At 35.3% G+C, this 24,706-nt stretch overlaps 1 protein-coding gene across 7 annotated transcripts in view; it reads right to left on the minus strand.

Annotated features, from left to right (window-relative positions):
- Positions 1-247: 247 nt before the first annotated feature.
- The window catches only part of NIPBL (NIPBL cohesin loading factor), a 136,395-nt gene continuing 111,936 nt past the window's right edge, over positions 248-24,706 (minus strand). For 6 of the 7 annotated variants that reach the window (XM_048292360.1, XM_048292363.1, XM_048292356.1 and 3 more), the window contains 22 exons: positions 24,459-24,673; positions 24,255-24,357; positions 23,291-23,389; positions 23,053-23,199; positions 21,276-21,410; positions 19,811-19,909; positions 18,253-18,306; positions 17,038-17,146; positions 16,328-16,464; positions 14,692-14,832; positions 14,290-14,383; positions 14,025-14,179; positions 13,673-13,763; positions 10,390-10,563; positions 9,674-9,864; positions 8,830-8,937; positions 7,317-7,517; positions 6,753-6,899; positions 4,820-5,115; positions 4,332-4,506; positions 3,570-3,755; positions 248-3,008 (listed from right to left, as the gene is read on the minus strand). In XM_048292360.1, coding sequence (XP_048148317.1) covers positions 2,643-3,008; positions 3,570-3,755; positions 4,332-4,506; positions 4,820-5,115; positions 6,753-6,899; positions 7,317-7,517; positions 8,830-8,937; positions 9,674-9,864; positions 10,390-10,563; positions 13,673-13,763; positions 14,025-14,179; positions 14,290-14,383; positions 14,692-14,832; positions 16,328-16,464; positions 17,038-17,146; positions 18,253-18,306; positions 19,811-19,909; positions 21,276-21,410; positions 23,053-23,199; positions 23,291-23,389; positions 24,255-24,357; positions 24,459-24,673 — 3,423 coding nt within the window. In that variant the 3' untranslated portion in view covers positions 248-2,642. Of the gene's footprint in view, positions 3,009-3,528; positions 3,756-4,331; positions 4,507-4,819; positions 5,116-6,752; positions 6,900-7,316; positions 7,518-8,829; positions 8,938-9,673; positions 9,865-10,389; positions 10,564-13,672; positions 13,764-14,024; positions 14,180-14,289; positions 14,384-14,691; positions 14,833-16,327; positions 16,465-17,037; positions 17,147-18,252; positions 18,307-19,810; positions 19,910-21,275; positions 21,411-23,052; positions 23,200-23,290; positions 23,390-24,254; positions 24,358-24,458; positions 24,674-24,706 lie in introns of all 7 variants that reach the window. The other variant, XM_048292359.1, reaches the window with a different exon arrangement.

Below are 24,706 nucleotides of genomic sequence, written 5' to 3' on the forward strand. Positions count from 1 at the left end.
GCTGGTAAAACTGCAGTTGCTACTCAGAGGTTGAGCCCTGCACTGGGGTGCCACTGATGTCAAGTCTGGGCCCTCGACTTCATGGTGCAGAGAACAACCAGCCCACGTCATGCACAGCAAACAGGAGTGTTTCCCAAAACGGGGCACTGCTACCTTCTCCTTTCACAGCAGGTAACCAGAGTATTTGTGATTGGCAAAACCAGACTAGGTATTACTCTGTGTACTTTGGGAGGGCAAAATTCAACTCTTAACTAGTAAGAATCATATTCGATTTATTTAATAATCTATAATCAATTTTATAACTGTAAATTATATAACAGCCATCACATCCCATCAAGGAGCATGTATGCCACTGGCATATCATACAACATAGTAATGGTCTAAATCCTCTCAACTAAGACAACTTTAGACTTCAGGTTTATATTGTTTAATTATAGTTTCTTTCTGATAATTTTATTCCAATAAATACCAAGCAAATTGAAATAAATCCCCATCTTTGCTATTGGAAAAGCCACATGACAGGAAATGAACAAGGAAATATTTGTATTACCTACTAAAAATAAGATGCTTTAATATAAATCGCATCAGAAATTACTAACAGCCAACTTAATTCTAAACTGCAACTGTATGAAATCCTTGGGTTTATCACTTAGGAGTTTCTTGGTGAAGAATTTTCAACTCTGCTTATCAGTAATATGTGACATGTCATATAACCCCTCTATCCTCCGAGTATGAGTTTGACACTATAAAAGCTGCACCTGGCCCTGAGAAATATAGTCTTTCATTGTTTGCTACAAAAATGTCCTGTTTCCAGAGCTGCAGAGGACTGACTCCTGCTTCTTCTACTTCTCCCTACTTTAACAATACTGATCTTAGCCCAAGAGGTGGCTTTTTGTATAGTGAAGAAAACACTATCAACACTATCAAAAAAAGAGGTGTGAAAACATTTCTGTTAAGAAAAATTCCAGTGGTGAAACAGCAAAAAGGCATTCTCCAACAATTTACTAACTGGATTCTGAGGAGTTATTAATAATTAGTTTAATGTGTTGTTTGGTTTTTTTAACGTATGAATATTTTGGAATACTGTAACTATTCCTCACAAATTGAATAATGTATTAGAATTCTGCAAATCAGTTTCATAAAAACAGCCTCCTACGATATATTAAATTTTTAAAAGAAACAAAACATAATAGAAAAATAATTATGTTGAGAAACACCTGTTTTTGATAAATACATTTGAGAAGACAGCATGGTTTAATAGACTCCTAAAAAGTTTAGCTTTATTTTAGATTTTTCCCTGTTTTTAAATATGCTGCTTTTCTTACTCTCCAGGAAGATGAACTGCTTATGAAAGGTTGTGGCAAGGCAGTTGAAGCAAATGCTTCTGGAAGATTTCAATAACATTTTTTCAATTTACAAAATGTGAAAACATCTTTCAATTAGTAAAAAAATTAGTCTAATATACAAACTTTAAATAAAAAAATTCATTTGTGAAGGAATGTAGTGTAATTGCCCAGACTCATACCCATTCACACCTCAGATACTGGTAGCTAGCTCCTCTTGACACAAGCCTCTCTGTACTAACCCAGAGAAATGCATACATGGCCAGTTCGCCCAAGCAGGAGTCATTCAGCTTTCCCAAAATTTGAACTATCATAAATTACCATTTGGACAGCATTAGAAAGAAATTGAAGCATACAAGGAATAAACTATAGTTTCTTTTTATATCAAAATGTACTCTTGAAAATGTGTTTGGCACAGTGCTAAATCATATAGTTAATACTAAATATTGCAGGATACAATAAAACCCTGGAGTTAACTTGTGTTTACACCCTTTTAGGGATAAAAATAAAAAGATACCAATTATTCAGAAGCCAGCCTATACAAACTGTATAAACAATATTTTATGTCTTGTTTTGAAAACCACTGATATAGTAAATTTTACATAAAAGACTGCAAAATAATATAAATGGATTTAAACAGATCTTTACAATAAGAAATTCAAATGGAAACAGACAAGTAACAAAGAGAAGTAAAAAAATTTATTGCAGTATTCGTTCCACCAGATTTGCTGGGGATCCCTTTTCTTGTATTATTTCAGGGTGACCTAATACATCAAAATCTACATTTACAAAAACTCCTCCTGCAGATAGGTCATAGATACTGCATGCTTTTTTTTCTTTTTTTTTTTTCTTCAACAGAATAAATTATATATCCAGGAGATTCTGCCACTTTACAGCCTGGAAAAACAATGCTTCCCTGGAAACTGGGCTAAGCTAAAGAAAGCCATCCGCTGCTAGGTTAAACTCCAAGAACACTTTATTAAGAACATTAACAGACTAATTTCCAACATTCACTTGTTTATTTTTTTTAAACAGAAAGGTTTTTTTTTTTCAAGATATAAACAATTTTTTTGTTAAACTATAATACAGTGGGAGTAAAAATGAACTGAGAAGTTTCTGCTGCACAACAGCGAAGGAAGCTCCCACAAAAATGTTTACCAAACATTTCCTTCTTTTTTCCCCGCGTCCCAGGTTCCATTCTTACTCTTCATTTAACTGATTTTTTTTTGCCAGAAAGTTGGTATTTCAAGTTTTTCTGTTATTTCAATTCCTGTAAATTTGGCTGCATGTACAAATTCATTAGCTGGAAGTTCCATCCTTGGCGGCATACAGCGATCGTAAAGTCTGCACAACTTTATTAGTCAGCTTATTAGCACTCGTTAGAGCAATTTTTTTGTAAATAATGTCTGACTCTTTAATAGTGTCTACCCAAGGCACCAGTTTGCGGCCATCACGGCGCTTAGCCTCAGTCCAGGAGCCACTGTAGGAGCCTGCCATCCACTGAACACTGAAGCCATTGCTGGTTTTCTGTACTACTCTTGCAATTTGTGGTCGGTCTTTGTACTTTGGACAGCAAATAGCGATGACATCCATGACATCAACACTTTCATTCATCTGTGCTGCCAACTCCGTAGAGTCTGAATTTCGTTTTGACCTTCTCAATGACTAAAACATTGGGGGGAAAAAAGACCAAGTGTTACACAAAAGAACTTTAGTGAAATTATTGCTTTTATTGCTTTTAATCCCTTGACGCCGGGAGTTGGGATTCCCCGGCACACATTCCATTGCCGGCAATGAGACGCACCGCGACCGCCAGCGCCAAGGGGTTAACATATCCTTGTAAAACCACATACTCTTAATTTGTACCCGTGTCTTTATCTCTTATTGATATATAAAATTATATATACACATGAATCATAAAGCTACATAAAAACTTGGCAACAATAAAAAGGATAACACACAGTACATTCCAAAGGAAAATTAATAACTTTTTATACGGGATAAATCTCATTTTCTAGTTTGGTTTTTTTTATTGTCTTTTCTGTTAAACTTTCTACAAAAGTTGTATAAACGGTTAAGTAGAGAATCTCTATCTACAAAATGCTTTCTTTCATGTGGATTACATTACTTGGTGTACATTTAATATAATAAACTGACATTTATAAGCACATAAAAATCATTTTACGTAATACGCTGCGAAATACGTTGACTCCTCCTCCGCCTCACCCCTGAAGTGCCTCCTCCTCTATCCTCCCCATCACTTTCATCGTCCTCTGTCTCAGCTGCATTGTTTTTAGGGCTGCCTCCTCCAAGCAGCGAGGTAATTGCTTTGTTGCGAGCATTTGTGCTAGCTGACACCTCTCCGTCTTCTTCCTCTTCATCAGGATCCAAATGTTCCATAAGGAGCTTGAACTATTAAAAAAAAAAAAAAAATCAGTTCACTTTGTAACTTTAAAAATGGACATTTATATCACACCACATTATGTTAGAAACAAAATGCAATATAAAGAAACAGGGTAAAACAAACAGTAGACAACTTCAACCGATTTTGTTGTGTTCTACAAACTTAACTTTCTGATTTTTTTTTTTTCTTGGAGATACATAAAAGCTTTCTTCCTGTGTTTTCCAAAAGGCAAGTTTTCTCAAACTTATTGTTATTGTTGGGAGGTGAGGGGCAGTTAATAAACTACATCCAGTCTCTGTTCCCAGATGGAAACAGTCAGGAATAAAGTGAACAATTAATACGGGACAGGTATACAACATGGATGCCAGAAATTAGAAAATACTCTATAAAGATGAACCTCCTTTACTTGAAATTATCATTGAGTTTAAACTTATTAGAAATCTTTGAAATACAGTTCTGCTAAACATCCTGAAAGGAAGATCACACATCATATCAGACAACCAGGAACTTAACATTTTGAAGTGTACTTTCAAGTGTATATTGCGTTAAAGATTTCAGACTTTCTGCAAAGCAACTTTACTTACATCTAAGTACTGTTTTACTATACTCCTCTTCACTTCTTCCGTGATCTTGGAATTAGCCATATCACTCCGCAGAAAATCCAAGGTTTGTTTTGGATGGAAATGCACTCCTGTCTTCCTGTTTATAGCTTTATCATAAACTTTCGCAGATTCAGATGGAGAATATTTTTGAATTTTACTGTTTAAAGAAAACAAAAGAGAAGATCTTTCAAGGAAAGTCCAGAGTAATCTGAACAAAAAGCTTTTAAAATCTCCAATGTAAGTATTTATCTTTGAATTATTCCATATACAATAGATAGCCTGGTAAGAAATAAAATAATTTGGTTTTTTTAAGCCGAAGTTTCATTACATTCAACGTAATAAATTTGTTTTCTCTGTTACACAAGCAAATCTATTGCTTAAACAAGTAGTTACAATCAGCTTAAATAAATAGAAAAAACTCCCAAACAGCTTACTGCATTACAAGTGTCCTACTACCTAAATAGCCTTACCTATCAGAGAATCCACAGAGGTTCTTTAGATGCTGTTTCAGCATCAGAAGTAATAATATGCCTTGGGAGACATTAGCAAATTCAATTAAAGGAGCCGAATTTTCTGGTAAACATTTCATCACTGCATTTATATCATTTTCTTCATCAGAATCTGAATCAGAGTCCACTCGTTTCCGTAACCTCCGAGGCTTAGAAGCTTCCTCCTCACTTTCACTCCCGCTACCACTGTTACTGTCACTCTCAGTCTCCTCATCCGATGAAGGCTTTCTTTCCTTTTTTTTGTCTTTCACCATAGACTGCAAGACAGATAAGTTAACACACATTCCAAAATTAGAGTAAGTAACATCATGTATGTTCCTAAAATAATCTGTCCAAAAATCATTAGTGGCTTAAATTAGCAAGAATTACCTGAACAATGTTATTAATTTATAATTTGATAGTCTTGAAATTATTTATGGCAAAAAGATACTGAAAAATTTATCCAAAGCCCAGATTTTCTTGTGAGGTGCATACAAAAGGAAGTGAAGCAACAAGCACTCCCCTAGTATGTGATCACTAAAAGTTTATTATATTAATGATAATTATTAATTATATATATATATATATGAATATTCATATATTCATATTACGCTGAAGTTCATTAGCAGTGACAGCAAAACACAAGTAGAAGGCCAAACACAATAAATCAGGAAGAAAATTCTGGTTTTCTTTCACCTGAATATAATTTCAGTGTATCATGGAGATTTTCACATGTATTTTGGGTACAGACTAGTCCAAGCTGGTTTTAAATCCTCATCTCTTAAAACTCTGTGACACTAATTGCAGTGCTGACCAAAGTGATCAAATTAATAATGAATTAATAATGATTAATAATAATCAGCTGCCCTATCCCTGGCAATGTTCAAGGCCAGGCTGGGTGGGGCTCTGAACAACCTGGTCTAATGGAAGGTGTCCCTGCCCATAACAGGCAGCTGGAATGCGGTGATCTTTAAGGTCCTTCCAACCCAAGACATTTTATGATTCTATGATTAGTTCTACTACTTGTACATCTTCAAAATTTCACACATGCATTATTACTGCACATAGTATGATTTTTCATGACACAGACCTAATCAAGATCTCAACCTTTTGGTGCTGGGTGCTACACACTGGTTCTCAACCTGAAGAATGCATCGTCTCTTTCTAGCAGATTAAAAATCAACTTTGGTAGGGTGAGAGTTTAAAGCACAGTACTCTTCAGGCAGTGAACTTTCAGGCATCAACTCTGACTTGTATTTATTAGTCAATCTGGACATTCTAGAAACTGGTTTGGTTCCTGACAATTTGCATCTTCTACGGTAAAAGTCATTTAGGAAAGGAAGACACTGAAGTCTTTAAGAAGCAGAGGACTCTCACTTACAGGCTTGTGTGTTGCCATAACAACAGGCACTCTATCATGATTAAGGTTCTTATGTGCTCCCTTAAGAAATACTGCCCGCTCCTCTCTTGCAATAAACAGTGCATTTTAAATCTCTCAGGCAACACGAACGCAACTGCCATCAGCTACTTGACAATGAAATAAACTGCAAACTGGATTTTATTGTTAAAATTTTACAAACAACCATGACAAACTAGTATTCCATGATGATTCTGGGTTCATGTGCTTTCAGATGCATACACTCAAGTGTTATTCAGCCATACTGGGAAATTATATAGACTTGATCTCAAAACTCATAATTCTTTTTTAATAATATAAGCATCAATGTAAGTAAAGTTTTCTAGTGTCTACCAGATACAGGTCAGAACAGACTTGTTTTATTACTATTGGTTACATGCAAAGTAATGCAACTGGTTCACACCATAATAATGGTACTGCATCCATTGAAAAATTGACCACATTATAGAGAAACTTATTTCCACCATAATAAATATACTAAAATATAAATGCACATACCTCTTTAAATGACTGTAGTAGGTTGCTACCAGAAACTGATAGCGTAATGTCTATATGATGCATTATAAACAGTGGCTCTTCCTGTGTTTGGTAAGGAAAACAGGCTAGATTGTCCGCTATGTACAAAAGCATATTCACCTCCGTTTTCTGAAAGTTAAAGAAAAGATTACATATAAATACACGTGCAAATATCTTGGATTCATACACCTCTCCTGTGTTCCTAACGGTATAGAGCAAAAAACATGATCACAATTTTTTTCTATATAGCCCCCAAACCCACTCTAAACAACATATATACATGCAAAATTTAGTCATACCTGAAGATACACTAATTCTGATCAGTCCAAAGTGAGTATAAAAAGGTACAGAATGATGTAACATGCATTCTATTACACAGAATACCTTATATACCTTATATTTATACCTTACATTACAAAGCAAAAAATGTACATTGGGGACGAAGCTATCAATAATTATGTCATAAAAATACATCATAAAAGGAGAATTTAAGCTTGTAACACTGCATTTTAACTTCTTTTTAAGTGAAGGAAATGTGGTGCTTACTGCAGTATCATCAAAGAGGTTGAGTAAGGAAATTAGAAAGGCTCGTCTGTGTTGACGGTTCCCTCGAATCATGGAGTAGAGGTGTGAACACAGTGCACTGGACGATTCATCATGTCTAAAACCTCTTACAGGATCTTTTGGGCAGGTATTAATTGCCTGTTGTACTTGGTAAGACATCTTCATACCAGCCACTGCTTTCATCTGAAATGGAAATGTATTTATTTTTATTCAAAGCATTGCATCCAAGAAGTACAACTGATTCCTTTTAAAGGGATGCTCATTCAAGACTTAAATTTAAAACATGCACTGAGGCAATACTACCTTTCAAGGTGGCAAACAGATTTGAGCTGTCAAACAGAACTTGTGGCAGAGGTCAGAATGTCTTGTGAACTGCTTTGACTGTAAATTCTGCTAGGAATACACAGCTAATCTGTTAACCCACTACAGCCAGGTATTTAAATGACTTTCAAGAACACTGAAATGTTTTCATACATGAATAGAATATTTTACCAAATGTATATGCTTGGTATCACCTGTAGTGAAACCAATAACTGAATCCATATGAGCACAACAGGACTAACAAACAGAAAATTAGGTGGTTTGGGGTTTTTTTTTTATATATGCAAACATTTCCAGTTGATTTTACTCACTTCAGTGATCCTGCTCTTGTTTCAGAACACACTGAATCTCTAGTTAGGCTGCATATCAAACTGTCCTCATACTACATCTGTTGCTGTTCAGCAAAGTTGTCTATGTGTCTATACGCTGCCTTAAATCCCAGCTGCCTAACACAGCAAATTCCAACTGCTAGTCTTCACCTAATGGATGAGGTATTTGTTTGGATGCCACCAACAGTGCAATGCTCCAAATGCAGTGGAATACAAGGAAGGATATGTGAGAAGTCCTATAACATAGTACACACACTGAACCTAGACTGCGATCTTCCAAAATAAGGAGAATGGTGCAGCCTAATTTCAGAACTTAAGCAGAACTGGTGCTATGCCACAACTCCACATCCTTACGTAGCCCTCAGTTTTTCCTTTCAGCAAGGTTCATCAGATGTTTCCTATGCTCCTTCTGCTTAGATTATATTTTATAAAGCCTTGGTGACTTGCACGCTCTAATATATATACTCTAAGGACTTCTTTTGACTGTTACATGGTATTTTCTTTTCTAGTCCACTGATACAGGAAAATCATTGCTAAACATTATGAAACACTTGTCCTTACCTCTTATAAAATAAAGGCTCTTAAGTACTATTTAGTGTGGAAAACATGACTGTGAATCATAAAGGAAATTTTGATCTAGAAGACACACTTCAAAATATATTATCCTTTCTGTTTCTCAGAAAAGAAATCTCCAAACAGGGAGAAGAGTCATCTTTTACAACTGCTTACAGTTACTGTTTATTCTTTTACTTTATACCCTTTTTCTGAAGCTGAAGCATATTCAACTGTTAAACCACTAGAGAACATAAGAGTATTTTGTAAAATGTTAAATTAGAATTACTTACGTGAATGAACCCAGCATATTTTTTGTCTATTTCCACCAACTGTTGGTCAGCTTTATTTCGCATAGAGGGCTCTGGATCTGTGCCCATAGCAATTAAGTACGGCACGCACTTGAAAAACAAATGAAATGATTATTTAGAGGCATTGTACCTCCTCTTTCTCAGTTTTTGTTCTTTGTTTCTACTGAGGAAATTAGAATACGAAGGTCTATGCAACTTACTACCCTTTTTCAAGTAAATAGAACAAAATACTATGAGACACCAGCATTCTCACAAAGTTGTGTGAGATGTCAGGTAGTATTTCCCTTTTTCTCAATCTCTAAAGTCAACTTAAAATACAGAAAATTGCATTTAAAAACCCCCGAACAACCACTTATGACTGAACATGTGCAATGGTTGCAGTATCAAAAATTAATTACAAAACATTGTGTAAGCAAAGAATGATGGAGATGATGATTGAAGTTCTGACACTGACTGTGGAATTCCATATTGTTTGGAGGATATAGGGATTGAGGTGGAAGCAAGCTGACACAGGATAAAGAATTAAACAAAGAAAACATTTTGGCATATACCTCAAAGTTATAACAGAAATATGCTCCAAAGTACATATCTACATGCTCTTTAGGCACTGCTTGGGCTTCTACATTTTAATCCAAAAATAGATAATAAAGCATTTGGAATCTCATGGGCTAAAAACATAAGTCAGATTTCAAAATATATCTTCTGTAAAGGCCTCTTGCTACAGTAAGAAATCACTGTAACATAAGAGAAGACCTGGAAATTTATATAGTAAGTGTGAAAGCCTCTAAAAACATGAATAAAGTCCCACCACAAAAGCCTATCATACCTGAACAGGATGGATGAGACCTTGGTTTAATGTCAGTGCAATGACATTTAGAGCAAAGTGGCGTACACTGGACTGGTTATGAAAGAAAGCCTCAAGGACCTGTTTGAGATATAGCTGCATGATGGAACTACTCATCCCTGAGGAAATATCACCCATTTCTTTCAGGTCTTCCTGTTTTGCTACTTTTTTCCCTGTAAAAAGGACAAAAGCAATAGCACACTCACCATAATATAATCACTTTTTTTGCCATGACTTGATATATGCTGATCTTTAAGTTTCACAATAAATACACATTTCAGCTGTCTTAAAATAGGTTTATGATCTCATGAAACACAGAACAGCTAATGTATAAATATATATAAAAAACTAGAGAGACAAAATTTTAATTCAAGTCTTAATTCCTTAATAAAGGATTTCTAAAAATGTAGTATTTATTTTTTTATCTGCAAATTAAACTTAGAGGGTTTTTTGATAAAAATTATTATTACCAGCATTACAGCAATTATGAATTCTGGATTGCTTCCAGTATTTATACATCTTGGAAGTAAATAATACATCTATGCATATACCTCTTTTTAAATCATTCTAAGATACTTTGGGTACAACACTACTGATCTGGTTACAATTTTAAGTGACTCGGTGCAGATATATAGTGACTGTATGCAACAAAGTCAGGTTTTGCAAGGCTCATGAGCACAGAAGAACTCAGCACTTACAGTCTCTATCTGCCTGCTGCATACGTGTATCCTCCTCCTGCAAGTAGGTCTGGAGGTTTTTTAACACCTGGATTTTTAAGTTTACAGAACAGTTCTTATCTGAAAGAATGCTGTTGTACAGAGTCTTCACTTCCTGTTCGAACATTAAACTTGGGTGCTGTATAAATGCAAATCCTAAGGGTGGAGAAAAGAGGAAATGGTTCTCATTATTATAATCTAGAAATTGTATTTCTGCTTTTTAAGTCCTTCAGAAGAAAGGTATGACATTTATCTCCTCCCAGCAGCATGGCTTTTTCTAGTCCAAACAGTATCGTGTTTCTGTACGGACACCATCCATTGCTTACAAGGAGTTCTGATAGCCATATCAGTTCTATTAACCACAACTCTGTTTGATGGATAAAATGCAGTGTTGACCCAGGGCAGCTGCACAGAAAGTTATACAGGTCTGGAACCAGGTCCAGTGTAGTGGCCTGCATCTCAGTGACTAGGAGCTATCATAAGAACAAGAAAGGAACATTACCAAAAATTATCTGTTATTTTTCTAATACAGACAATCTAATACATTTAGAGACAAACATTTTGTTGCAACTGTAAAATGTGACTCACATGGATGCAGAGAAAATGTGGAAGAATTGATAAATATCATGAGTATTTAACACTGTAATAGAAAAAATAATCTCCAGGGAACACAGTAAAATTTATACCTCTTGCTGTCGTTATTCATATACCTATTGTAGTCTTCTCTTGAGGACTGTCTGAAGTGTTCCCAAGACTATGTGTGTTGGATGACACACACTACAGAACTGTTTTTAGCTGTAGTCAAGGAACTGGCTGTCCTTAAGTCTGTATTTAATAAAAACTTTTCTAAATTACTGGTAGTGTATACCATTTTAGATAATGTATGTAGATTTAGAAGTGCTGCTGACTACAGAGTATCTTAGAAAAACAGTAATGGGAACATAACATCCTAATTTAATTTACATTTAACTATTTCATTTTTTTAAGACTGTTTAGGAAAAGAAGACATTAGATGCATTTTCTATGACCACAAAAAATTCAGATTTTAAATGAGCACACAGAAAATATAGGAACATAAAAGAAAAATGGGGGAAAAAATGAAAGCAAATAAAATTGCGAAAGCAATATATAAAAATAGCTGTAACAGAGGGAAGGTTGAGTCAAGTTTTTAAAATAGGCTCCATACACACGAAAAGACAGTGTAGGTAAAGGCTAAGTCCAAGGCAAGCCCTCAGTGTGTTTCAGATCTCATTTCAGTCCCAAAACAAGAAGGAGAGAAGCAGGTGAGATGAAGGGAAAAAGAGAAGAAAAAGGAATTATGGTGTCTTTGGACTATGTGGTATGATTGTGCAGTCTATAAAAGTGCATATTGATGTTTGTAACTTGACCACCTCTGTGCAGAATCCAACCCATTTCTTATGGTTAATTTTGAAAATGAAAGGCACATGGACATATGTGTAACGACTCATAAAGCTTTTTTCTTCATTCGCTTTAAGAAGTCTAAACCACCAGTATTTTCAGAGAAATTTTTACTTTTCCAGCCCCAGTTAACTGGGGAAGAACTCTTACTTGGCATAAGAGGCTGTCATAGCAGATGAAAGGCACCTGCTATATGTTTTTCAAAGACTGAATTAACATCTGAGAGATGCTGTCACACCATTTCTCTTCACACCTTTGTTTTCACTCTGTTAAGAATCTTTAGAGTAAGCACTGAACTTGGTTGAGTAAAATGTTAACTGTTAGATACTTAAAAGTTTAGCTAAATTTATTAACAAAATCTTATATCCTCAACTTGCTTTGCAAGTACACATCTGGAAAAGAAGCATAACCACAATTATTAACCTTAGGATTAAGCTTAATCCCTCAACAGCAGTGGCACATCCCAAGACAAAGGCTAAAACTGTTGAGTGTCCCTACTAACGTGACAGGCTAATAGGAATGTTCACTCTTCACATGACCCTTTTCACCATATATAAATGTTGAGTTAGCTTGCTAGTCCTTTTCACCATACTGCTGCTCAAAAACATTGAATGAGTTCGGCAACTTTGCTCAGTGACCAGCCTGAGGTGGGCATTTGCACTGCTAACACATCGCCATACACACATACACAACAGCTATCTTCAGAATCAGTACTTGGATGCAATCAATGTATCACTGAAAACAGTGAGGTTTAATTAAAATAAAGACTGACACGCTTACAGGCAGAAAAAAAAATCTGAAGAATGGCTACTGACAAAACGGATCACAGTTCAGTCTATAATTCAGAAACATTTTTGGCAAATTGCACTCTGTATATCCATGAGCAGAGTGATCATGTCTATGGTTAGGAATACAGACCCTACCCCACATGCAATATTCTGTAGAGTGCAATTAAACTGGACTGGACTATAGTTAAGTGTTGTATACATTGACATAATGCCTAGAAAAACTCCAAGCAGTCCAGAGAACCATAGCATTGCTCCTGCAACAGAGGCAACTCCAGTGCCATTAATCCTGCTCAGCTGCCTGAAATGGTTTCTTATAGAATATGAAATGAAGATTCAGTCTTGATCCTTATCCTCAGAACCCTCACTAGCCTGAATTAGAGTAGGATAGCTGAAAAGCCACCTAAATAGCAACACAAAGAGGCAAATTCTTGTCTGTAGTTAAATCATACAACAGAGGCTCTCATGCCTCGGAGACAATTTATTTTAGACCAAACAATAACCATGAACCGAACTCTTCTAGAAACCAAGACCAATCTGCCCAAACAAGATTTTCTCCAATTTATGATTTTTGTCCCTAAATCAGTGGAAGTTCATTTTCTACTGCAAATCACTGAAATGACATATTAATCCCACAAAGGCCATCCAGCTACTATGAACTGCAGAGTTCCCTTGACTCCTGCAGAATGTCTGCTCCTACCCCTAAAATGTTCAAAGTTTTTCCATCTTTTTTTACCTTGTAGACTGGAAAACAAGGTTTGGAGTTAAAACATACTTGCATGTGGAGAAAAAAAATAACATCTTCATTACCTTGGAAATTTGCTGCTCTCTACAACTTGGTCACACATCAAAAGGCATTCGCTGTCAAAAGCACCCAGTCTGCTGCAGAATTATGCAATTAGCAACCCTTTGACAGCTTTTCTATGGCCAGTTCTCAAACAAAATACAGACTAAGTTTTGATTTTAAGCGAACTCTCTTGTGACTGCACAAATACATGAATTCCTACTGATACACATGGATTTTTACCAGAGCAGAATAAAAAAAACTATTAATTTCTTACCAAGACCAATAATGGCTTTTGTCTGTACTTCTTCATCTGAATGCTTTGTAAAATACATCAGCAGTTCAAGTACTTTATCCTTAATGTTAACCTGAGCAAATTAAAACAAAAATAATAGCCATTTGAAGACGAAACAGATGTTTTTAATCTTTTATAAAAAGCATATCTATCAAAAAGAAAAGGAGAAACACAACTTCACTGCATGGTCCTTGCAAAATCATGTATTAAAAACCAGAAAGCTATACCATATGCATTATGGAAAAATATATAGCTTTGGGGGACTAGGAATAATGTGCTTTCAAATTAAAGCAGAGCATTCATTATAAGACATGGAGAATAAATGTTATTTTACCTTACTGTTGCCCTTAAAATCTTCCTGATCAAAATCAAAATGCCGACACAGTGCTCCAACAGTGAAAAGTGACCTAAGGAGTGCTGGTTTATTGGCAGTAAGTATTGTACTGTTGGGGTCTTCTTGATGTTGATTTTTTAATTTAGAAAGTGCACCTGCAGTAAAATAAAAGTTTTTATCACAGTGTTTAATTGTGGTATATCCCTAAGATAAGAGTTGTAGTCAATACTGACAAGTGACAATTACTTTTTATGATTTTACTTACCATAGTATCTATTAAAACAGGCCCACACAAATTTATAGTTCTGAGTGACCTTGTTCACAACAGCCCCAAGACAGCTCACACAGTGCTGAACAACCTAGGAGCAAGAAAGAACAAATGTATTATCTATTTAGAAGTTTAAATTGAGCTTTTTGTGAAGTTATGCAGGAAAAACCTATGCTGAACTAAAATTAACAATCTAATATCATGTGATGTCCATCCCTAGACTGCTCTGAAAACCTGCTCAAACTCATTAAAATACAGCAAAACCAGTGCAAACCCCCGTAAACCAAGTACACTGATTTTTCATGACTCAGAAGTTATCTTCATAATAAAGACAAGACTGTCTTTAAACCAAAGTCATGTGAAATGTAATCAGTAGAATAGTAGCAATAAAAAACTTACTGTCATGCCATATTTGATGATGAGTTTCATGAGGTCTTCCTCAATAGTGGCAAGAAAGGTCTCACTTGGGTGCTCCATTAGCGGCACTACAAGCTCTAAGATTTTTGCAACATTGCAGATCACCATGAAATCATTCTGGGTCTGAAAAAACAGCATTTATGGTGTTTAACATTTCTGGCCATGGATATGCTAAGTACTATTAATATGCACTGGTAGTTGAAAACTCCAACTTATTTAAGATATTTGGTAAACATCTAAAAGAATATTTATATATTTTACACCTGCTATTAAATGACGTATTACTATGAAATTCAGTTCTATTTACTACAGGTATTCTGGGGAAAAAAGTCTGGATGAGCAGGATACATCTCTTATCAAGGCTGCATCAGACCTGAAAACCTTTGGGTCTGGTAACTTTCTGCAGTCCTACAAGAAATCTAGGAACTCTTCCTGAGATATGCACACTAGAAACACAACACCTGAAAACAGGTATCAGCAACAACATGAAGTTGTGCTATGACTTAATGCACCTAAAACAAAAGGTAATAATTTGCACAAGTGTAGAAATTACAATTAAAATTACTACTGGTTTGCATTATTGTGACTGTATGTATATGTTAAGTGTGGAACCTATGGAAAATATTTATCTATTAAAGAGACATCCTGCTAGAAATGGACTTTTGACAAATCCAGCTCGCTAATCAGGATAAATCCCTAATGCTAGTATCAAGCCATTTGACATGTTCAAGCTGTCAGTGGTAATTCTATGATTCATCTCAACCATGTGTAAATACAAACCATACGCAACCCACTAAAGGAGCTGCAGCAAGTAAATATTTAGATAACTCTAAATACTGTTTGTTCAGAAGCAGCTCTAAGAGTCTGTTGTAAATGTGCCTAGAGAATGTGGAAAATGGCTGGAAAATGCCAGGCTGTACCTACAACCTACGTTGGTGAAAATTACCCCTTAAGCCTGCCCTGGGCAGCTTACCTATTGAAAGGGACTGCTGCCACCCACCCATGCTCATCCTCCTTGAGCCATGGGTGCATGATCCTGCCCTGCTCCTTCTAACAGATCAGGGTGCCAGATCAAAATGGCAGAAACCACTGCAAGGATTCAGAGACCTGAGCTGGGGAGGTTTTCAGTGTTAGCACTCTCTACAATGTCTTACAGAGGAATACAAGAGCACTAGAGCTAGAGAAGTGAGAGATGAAGTCTAGAAGAGAATGGAGTAAGACATTTTTCTTCTCATATATTTGCTATATATTAGATCACTCTATCTTATGGAACCTTACCCTTAGTCTTATGACTCATATGTTAAATATTAACTACTTTTAAGACCGCGACTGTAAACTAAATTTTAAGAAATTACTTCCTAACAGGAGAAAACCTGGGAAAGAGTTTCAGTTTCATTTGGCTGTAAAATATGGAGGTAGAAGGTGAGGAAGAACATCTTAGAAGCTACAGGGATCTTCAAAAGGATCTAGTAAGTTCCAAAGCTATGATGCCCATGAAAAAAACCCTACAATGTTAAATTTTCTTTTCCTACCTTAAACTTCATCAAGTATTCAATATCAATGTTCATTTTCATGCTCAATTATCTAGAGGAAAAAAAGACTGATTTTCTCTACTTACACTACATTTAGTGGTCAGGTATGGCTGCATGGTCATGGCATGTTTGACCATTAGCTGGGGCCTTATTTTGCTGAATAAGAACAAAGTGGTTATGCAAGCAACCAAGCGACCAGAATTTACACCTTTATTGTCAGAATCTGCAAAAGATTAGAAAATATGAAAAGGATATTAAGACCAAATACTGTTTAAGCAGTGAAAAACATATGACCTACTGTTTAAGTACCTCTTTCATTGCATCTCTTTCAAGATCAAAACAGAATATTCTTATTAGAAATGGGAACATAATGTGTTAACATTTTTAAGAGACCACAAAAGACTTTCAAAAAGAAGTGAAGATGCATCAAAGACATCACTAGTTTTTAAACTCCCTACTGTAAATGTTAGACTAGCCCAGCTAATGATTCCTCTTACAATGTAGAACATACTAATGCAAACAAAATTTGCCACGTTTGTTTTGGTTTTAGTGATCTGAAATTTAGAACAAGTTATTTTAAAAGTAGTTCTCCTATTGTAGTTTGCTAGTGAAGATTAGGGAAGTTTTATTATTACACAGTGCTCAAAATTTCATAACTTAAGAGCAATGATTTATTACAATCAGCTTTATAACAGGAATTCTGGAACAGTAACTTCTTACAATGAAGTGATTTGAACAACTGTTACAGTATCATAAAAAATTCAAAGGATTTTAGCTGAGTTTTAAATAATATTACCTGATAAAGATTCTTCATATTTAAGAATGTGCTCAACCAAATTGTCAACAAGTTGAGTACAGGCTTTCTTCACAGGTTTATATGAGGCATCCTCTTCTGACTTCAACAGCTGTAGCAGATGAAACAGGAGATGGTTTAGTGTAAAGCTGCATTCATTTGCATAGGATACATGCTGGTTTTATAACAATAACTACAGATACACAAGAATTTTAGACTACAAAAGTATTTAATTCTCCATAAAACTTACATGGTGAAAAAAAATTATGGGAAGTAAAAATACAACATAAGTAAAGAAAAAGTAACTGCAATAAAAATCTGTAGAAGTTCTCCTGATTTTTCCATTGGGATGAAAGCTGCTTTATGCTTAATGAAATAATGCAGAAACTAACAGGAGTTAGAAGATTTTTTAAATGCTTAGAGAAATAAAGAGCAAATTCAAAACAAATGTTTTTGGCCCTATGCTAAAATACCAAATGAGGATCTAACATACCTGTGTATCAACATTTTATTCAAACTTTTTACATATGACTTTGGATACTAAAATTGTGTCCATGAAGATTCTTCTAGTATCTAAGAAGGATCGAGTCTGTATTATAGCCTTTTCTTCAGTGAAGAGGCTCTTAATGAAGAGGCTCTGATTTACTCATATCAAAGGATTTTTTGCTTGAAAATTAACCAGTGCATGCAAGATGTACAGAATGACAACACAACTTAAGAGCTATAAACAAAGCAAACTTCTTAGAAATATTGGTATAAGTAGAATATAATGCAGAAGTAACTTATACTCTGAGGATTCACTGCTTCCATAAATTGTGTAGAAAAGACAATGAATGTGAAAACACACTTATCTACTGTTTAAAAAAAATCTACATTACTAGATACCTTATTTCAGAATTAAGTATCTTAGCTGTGGACTTTGTGTTATGTCAGTCATTACTGAAGAACCAATGAAATTAAAAACAAACACATGAAACTCATCCCAAAACCAAGAAGTGAAGTATTTTTAAGAGATCATTTGCAAAGACAGAAACTAACGTCAAAGAAAACTGCACCGAGAAAGATAGAAAAAAAGGTCAAATGTTTAAAGGGCAGGAATTGAATTTCTCTATTGTAGGACTGCTCTTGGAGTCCCCCCCCTTCCATGTGTTTTAGAAGCAAAAGGAATACTAAAATTCTAACAATGATTGTACTATACATTCAAAATTTTTTACTTACATTTTGAAGAAGCTGTTCAAACCAATCATACCCTGTATCTCTACAAGCTGCAACCTATAAGTATTTTTGAGAATAAACTGGTTAATAAAAAAGGCATATGAGGAAAAATTACTTCAATACAAATGTCATCTCAAAAGAACAGTAAACGTGCATACATTTTCATGTGCATTAGGAACAATGGGGACCAGAAATTGTCTTCTACATTTGAAAAATAATTCCCACCATTTAAGTGACTCTGTAATTTGTATTACGTACAAATACAAATTTCCAACACAAGCCTACATGCTTTACTGGAGACTTGTCTCTAAGTGCAAGACAAACTTCTGTTTTGTAGAAAATTTTGCACGAATTTAAGTACAAATTTGACACTTTGAAAATGGACATGCATGTATATCATAGAATCACAGGATCTCTCAAGTTGGAAGGGATCCACAAGGATCATCAAGTCCAACTCCTGGTCCTGCAGAAGACACTCCAAGAGTCACACTACGTGCCTGAGCGCATTGCCTAAACTCTTCTTAAACTCTGCCAAGCTTGATGCTGTGACCACTTCCCTGAGGAGCCTGTTCCAGTGCCCAACTACCCCCTCTGGATGAAGAACCTTTTCCTGATATCCAACGTAAACCTTCCCTGACACATCTTCAGGCCATTCCCTTGTGTCCAGACACTGGGCACCAGAGAGAAGTATACACATACACATATTTATTTATTTATGTGTATATATACACATATTTTTATATAACCAAACCAAGCTTCACTGGTATTGTATGCCAGGAACAGCACACAGGTGCTTCAAATTAGAACTGGCAGGAGAACTGAGAATTAAACTGAAGTCAAATTGACTGACTTGTCAGACAGCAAAAATGCAAACTAGACTGTAATTTTTCAAAATACTGTAAAGCAGAATGAAGTTTAAACTGTAAGTAATGAAGTGAGTTTTTTATTTGAGATTTATATCTTTGTATAATTGATATTAAAACACCTTTTCAGCACAGTGGTTTTATACAACACATTTTCACTACAAATTAAAGCATTTTTATCTGGAACAGATTTTGTTATTTTGGAGAGATGCTATTTAATTTGCTGCTCCTAAAAATGAAGATACAATTATGCAGACACCAATTTACTCTGAGCAAAAACATGACCCTATATTTATTAAAAAAGCTTATTAACCTTGCCAAATAAAGGTTATCAATTGTTTGAGGAAAATTTTCTTTTAAGAGACAAGTTCTTAGGTAGGCTTAACTATATGCTGCTACTAGCAATTCTTGCAGAATGTTACATACAATAGAAATTGGTTGTATTTTAACTGAACAAGTACTTGATAGAACCTGAATATACTGTGATCACAGTTATTCTTGCCAGCAGATTAGCGAGCGTTGAAAATTTCCTACAGCCTGCTCAATCACATGAATATTTTTGGCATACATTTCATGCCAGGAAATACAAAAGGGAAATCATCTGACAAATTATCATGTTCAAAAAAATACAGATAATACTTCAAAGATACTAAAAACAAAATTGAAGTTTGCACACAAATAAAATTTGTTTAACATACCACATCAGTGATGTTTAGTATTTTCCTTGTCATTGCTTCTTTGTCATGGTGTGGAGTTGGAGTAAACCAGAGCTTCTGGAATGTCTCATTTACTAATTTCTGAAGGAAAATAAAATATTAGCAGAAATAAATAAACTTATATTGTCACATAAGTATTATTTCTAATACATCCACATACAATAGATTTGCTGATGATCTGTGCCATTTCATAAGGAATTATGCAAATTAAGTGAGACTGTAGTAGGAAATGTTGTCGGAGACAGACCCAGATCTACTATTACAGGACTTATAATGATCTCAAGTCAAACTTCAGCAAAATGAAACAATGGGAACTGATGTTACAGGAAATAAAGTTACCACCTTCTTGCACTAATTGGTGTTCCTCAGGAAAACACAGCTGAGAACGTGACAGCTGAAAAAACAATTCCTACAGCAGAACTTCAGCAGCAGTGGTAGGTTCCTTTAGTTTACAAAACAGCTGGGACAAGGTGGGAAAGAGAGAGAAACCAAGTCTCTATACTCAAATATAGGAATTATATTCCCTTCCAATGTTTTTGAATGGAGGACAATACAGAATAGAATGCAAGTGAACAAAAATTATTCCAAATTACTTCTCATTAATGGAATTGTTAAAATCACATTGAAGTTAATGCCCCATTTTTTCTCATATTGTTAGAAAAGTAGAAGGAAGGAGGAGAGAGAACAAGGTCATCCTCCATTTCCAGCAGCACCTTGGCTTTAGCTGTTCATCTACTTGTTGATTAAGAGTCTTCTCAGAAAGCCACTTTACATTAATGTACCTCAAGAGGTAAAAATATCTGCTGCAGCTTTAAAGTTTTCAAATTTTACTGAGAGTGTGATACAAAATTATTACAGGTGTATCCCGAATGACTCAAAAATTTTAAAATTATTTTGTCAAATTAAACAAAATAATCCTCAGGTTTATGATTTAACACATTATCTTAAGTTTGTGCCCTTCTGCAAACACACACCACACAAAGCGTAGAGTATGAGCACATAAGCAACATTTTAGAGCTAATAATTGCTTCATAGAATTAATACAAAATTAGCACAGATAAATAGTTTATAACTTTAATAATTATATATGGCATATATTAATATCAAGTAGTTAATTTTTACTTAAAATTTATTAATTTGCAGAAGTAAGTTTTATGCCAATTTTGCTTGTTAGAAAAGCACCAGAGAAAATATTTGCAAGAAGAAAAAAATCTCTGGAAAATATTTAAAATATTTCAATTCTCAGAAAGAAGTTACAGAAAACAGAGGATAGAAAAGAAAGAGAAATAAGTCAGAGAGCATTAGAGAAAGCTAAAATATTGGCTCTTAAAAATTCATAACTCATAATTATTACAAAGGAGCAATGCAATACTTCTTTTGTTTTGTCAAAATAGGGAAACACTAAAGTAACAATAACTAAAATTCTGAGGGATATGTTTCATTCTACCTTAATGCCTTCTTCATCATTGACTCTCCGAATCATTTTCACACACATTTCTGTAATTTTGGGAAATGTTGGTTGTTCAATGCAGATATCCCTAAGTATTTTTATGACTCTTTTTCTGACACTGATACCAGTATCCTGTAAAGAGAAAGAATTACACTCTTGAAAACAATTCAGAAACATTAATTTATGTTCTATACGGATTAGTATTTGAAGATCACCCAATCTGACTTGCAAAACTTACTTAGAAAAGGCAACTAAAATCTTCTGGAATGCATTTAAAAAAAGCTCAGCATAACTTGTTCTAAAAGTTCTGGCTGAGTTCCCAGAATGCTGGAACACTTTCTCCATCTATACCCTCCTATTTAAGAGCTCATGATGTTGTAAATGTATAATCCACTTCTTAACTCAAGAGCTTACAAGCCAGATGCAGTGATGCTTTAGCTACTTTATTGGAACACATGAGATTCCCTATAGATTTGGATAGTAATACTTTAAGCCTTTGGATAAAGCTTATGGATAAGATACATGCAAGCAGTCCTTTTCATTTTACTAGGCTTCATCTAAAGAGGTAGATGAGGAGCTCCACTTCGTATCACCTTATTAAAAATCTGTTGAATCTGAATGTCAGGTTTAACTGCTTTATGCAGTATTGTATGCACGTGACCTACTTACCTCCAAAAGCCTTCACAAACTTGTTTCATCCTGTAACTATAGCACATGTGTAGTACTTGACTAAAATCCTGACATGGATGCTATGAGCTAATGTTATTCTACAGTTAAATTAACATTGAACAACTAGACAAAACCTCCACTTTTTTTGTAAAAAAACTCTAATAAGCCTTTCAAAAAAGCTAGCATATAAAAATAGCATAGAAAAGCTGCCCTCAATGATCCATATTTCAGACTTCAAATACATAGCAAAATTCCTTATTTCATCTTGTCCAGGTTAAAGCTAGGGTAGAGTTAATTTCTTCTCAGTGGCTGTTACAGTGCTGTGTTATGGATTCAGAATGAGAACGGTGTTGATAACACACTGATGTTTTCATTTTGGCTAAGTCGTGTTTATCCTAAATCAAGGATCTTTTTTCCCCCCTCCTGGTCTCATGCTCTGCCAGTGAGGAGGTAGGCAAAAGAAACTGGGAGGGAGCATACCAGGACAGGTGACCTGAACTGGCCAAAGAGATATTCCACACCACAGAATGTCATGCCTGGTATATAAACTGGCGGGAGTTACCAGGAAGCACAGTCAATCTAGGTTTGGGAACGGGGCTCTGGCATCGGTCAGCAGATGGTGAGCAATTGCTTTGTGCATCAATGGTTTGTCTCCTTTTTATTACCATTATTATTATTTATCATTATTATTGCATTTTACTTTATTTTCAATTATTAAATATTCTTATCTCAACATGTGAATTTTACTGCAATCCTCCTGCCCATTCCACCAGAGTGGGGGTAAGAGAGGTGGGGGGTTGAGTGAGCAGCTGAGTGGTGTGTGCTAAACTTTTATTTGGGCTTAAACCATGACATAGCTAATTTGAGCACTAATAATGAAATCAAAAGGAATGTAACCCTGGTCCTGATGCAGTACAATTTTCTGTAGAAGTTTACCTTTCAACATAATAAAGCCTCCCTAGAAGCAAGTGGTGCATTTTACAAGGTTGCTCTTAAAAGCATGAGGGCTCACCATTCAAACAATTCCAATTTATTAAATATGCTCAGTTAAAACCAAATTTTCCAATGCCACTTATTTTACCATAAATACCACAAGTCACCGTACCAAAATTCTTTCAATCAGCATGTCATAATACTGCTCAGCAAGCTGAGGACGACAGAGCACAAATCGTCCGAGCAGCTCCACAGCTGCTTCTCGTACACTAGTGGAGTTATCCATTAGCCGCCCATGAACTCCTCGCTGCATATCCAGCTAAAAAGAACATATGAAGCAAAGATTCAGATTAAGAAATAAAGATTTATTTTAAGGATGATATGGGCAGGGTAGATATTTCTTTCTTTACCCTGGCTAGAATACTGGGGTCTACAGCAACAACCTCAGACAAACACTTCATGGCTTTTGTTCGAACAGCAATTGCATTTTCACCAAGTACACGCAGAATCTAGAACAGAACAAAAACAAAGATTCAATTGTTTTGGGAAGGTAGCAAATTGTAATTGAGAGCAAAAATGCAGCAGAATAACATACAAATAATATTACTAAAATAATAATACCTAAAAGCTGAGTTTATCTTCTCAGAGAATAAAAAGGTGCATGTAAGTGATGTTTCATGGCACTGAAAACTGCACATGGATGTTTACCATGATTTGCTAGTTCTCTAAGATGGCTTAAAAGGTTCTTAACTTCAAAGTCTACTTCTGTCATTCAGTTGTAGCTTTCACCATGGTTCTTTTAACAGCAATGTTGGATATGGGCACTCTAAAAATGGCTTTGTATGCAGATCAATTTAAGCAGTGCAACCTAAACTAGTACTGAATTTCAAACATGTCATTCTGCCAATATGTTAGTGCCCCTTCTCCGATAAAAAGCAAGAAATTACGCTGGTCAAACAGCAGCTTCCAAAGTGACAGTAACATGGACTGCAAACAACTGGCCAGTCTAGCTTTTCCTTTCAAATCAAATTATGCTCAATTTCATGAGCTAATCCTACCAAAGGAGCAAGCACCTTACAGAAGCTGTGAAAAATATTTCAACACTTTGTAACGATCCTCTGACTGTGTGCATACAGTGATTTTGCCACAGTCATACATGAATAAATAAAATAATGTGTGCACATACAAAATGCATGCAAGAAAAAGAAACCTAATCACTTATGCCATCAATACAGAATATGAAAGTACATGGTGTTATCATGGCCTGTAAATACCTCTGGTCAACAATGGACAGATATGGCACATTGCTGTGAAAGTGTTTGGAATCAGAATCCAACCATGCCTCACTATACTAAGACTTCCAGCACAGTTTACCTGTGTCAAATAAATATCGAAGCTCTGGGCAAACGGCCTCATAGAGGCCAAGTAGCGAACAATCAAACATGCATCTTCGTAGTCCACAGTATCAGAATTCATCCTGAAATAAATTCCACGCGTTAATCAGAATGTGTTCACAAAAAAATTATTTAAAACATCAAATGCATGGCTAATAAAGAAGTAACTGGTACTGAAACATACTTTAATGTACTGAACTGAGATGGAGCAGTTTTAATGATGTTGCGAAGAAACTTTTTGCGGCTTTCTGCTCTATGCATGATTTGTCCTGTGGTCTCAACATCTTTTGCATGATGAGTTCCTTCAGAAGAATCCTCATCCTTCTGAGATTTAATTGCTTTTTCTGTCTCCATAGTTGTATCACGGAACCACTGAGCTACATAAAACTTCCGAGAAAACTGGAGAAATAGAGCAGGATGCACAGAAAACAA

The sequence above is a fragment of the Corvus hawaiiensis genome, chromosome Z (genome assembly GCF_020740725.1).
Source record: "Corvus hawaiiensis isolate bCorHaw1 chromosome Z, bCorHaw1.pri.cur, whole genome shotgun sequence".
NCBI lineage: Eukaryota > Metazoa > Chordata > Aves > Passeriformes > Corvidae > Corvus > Corvus hawaiiensis.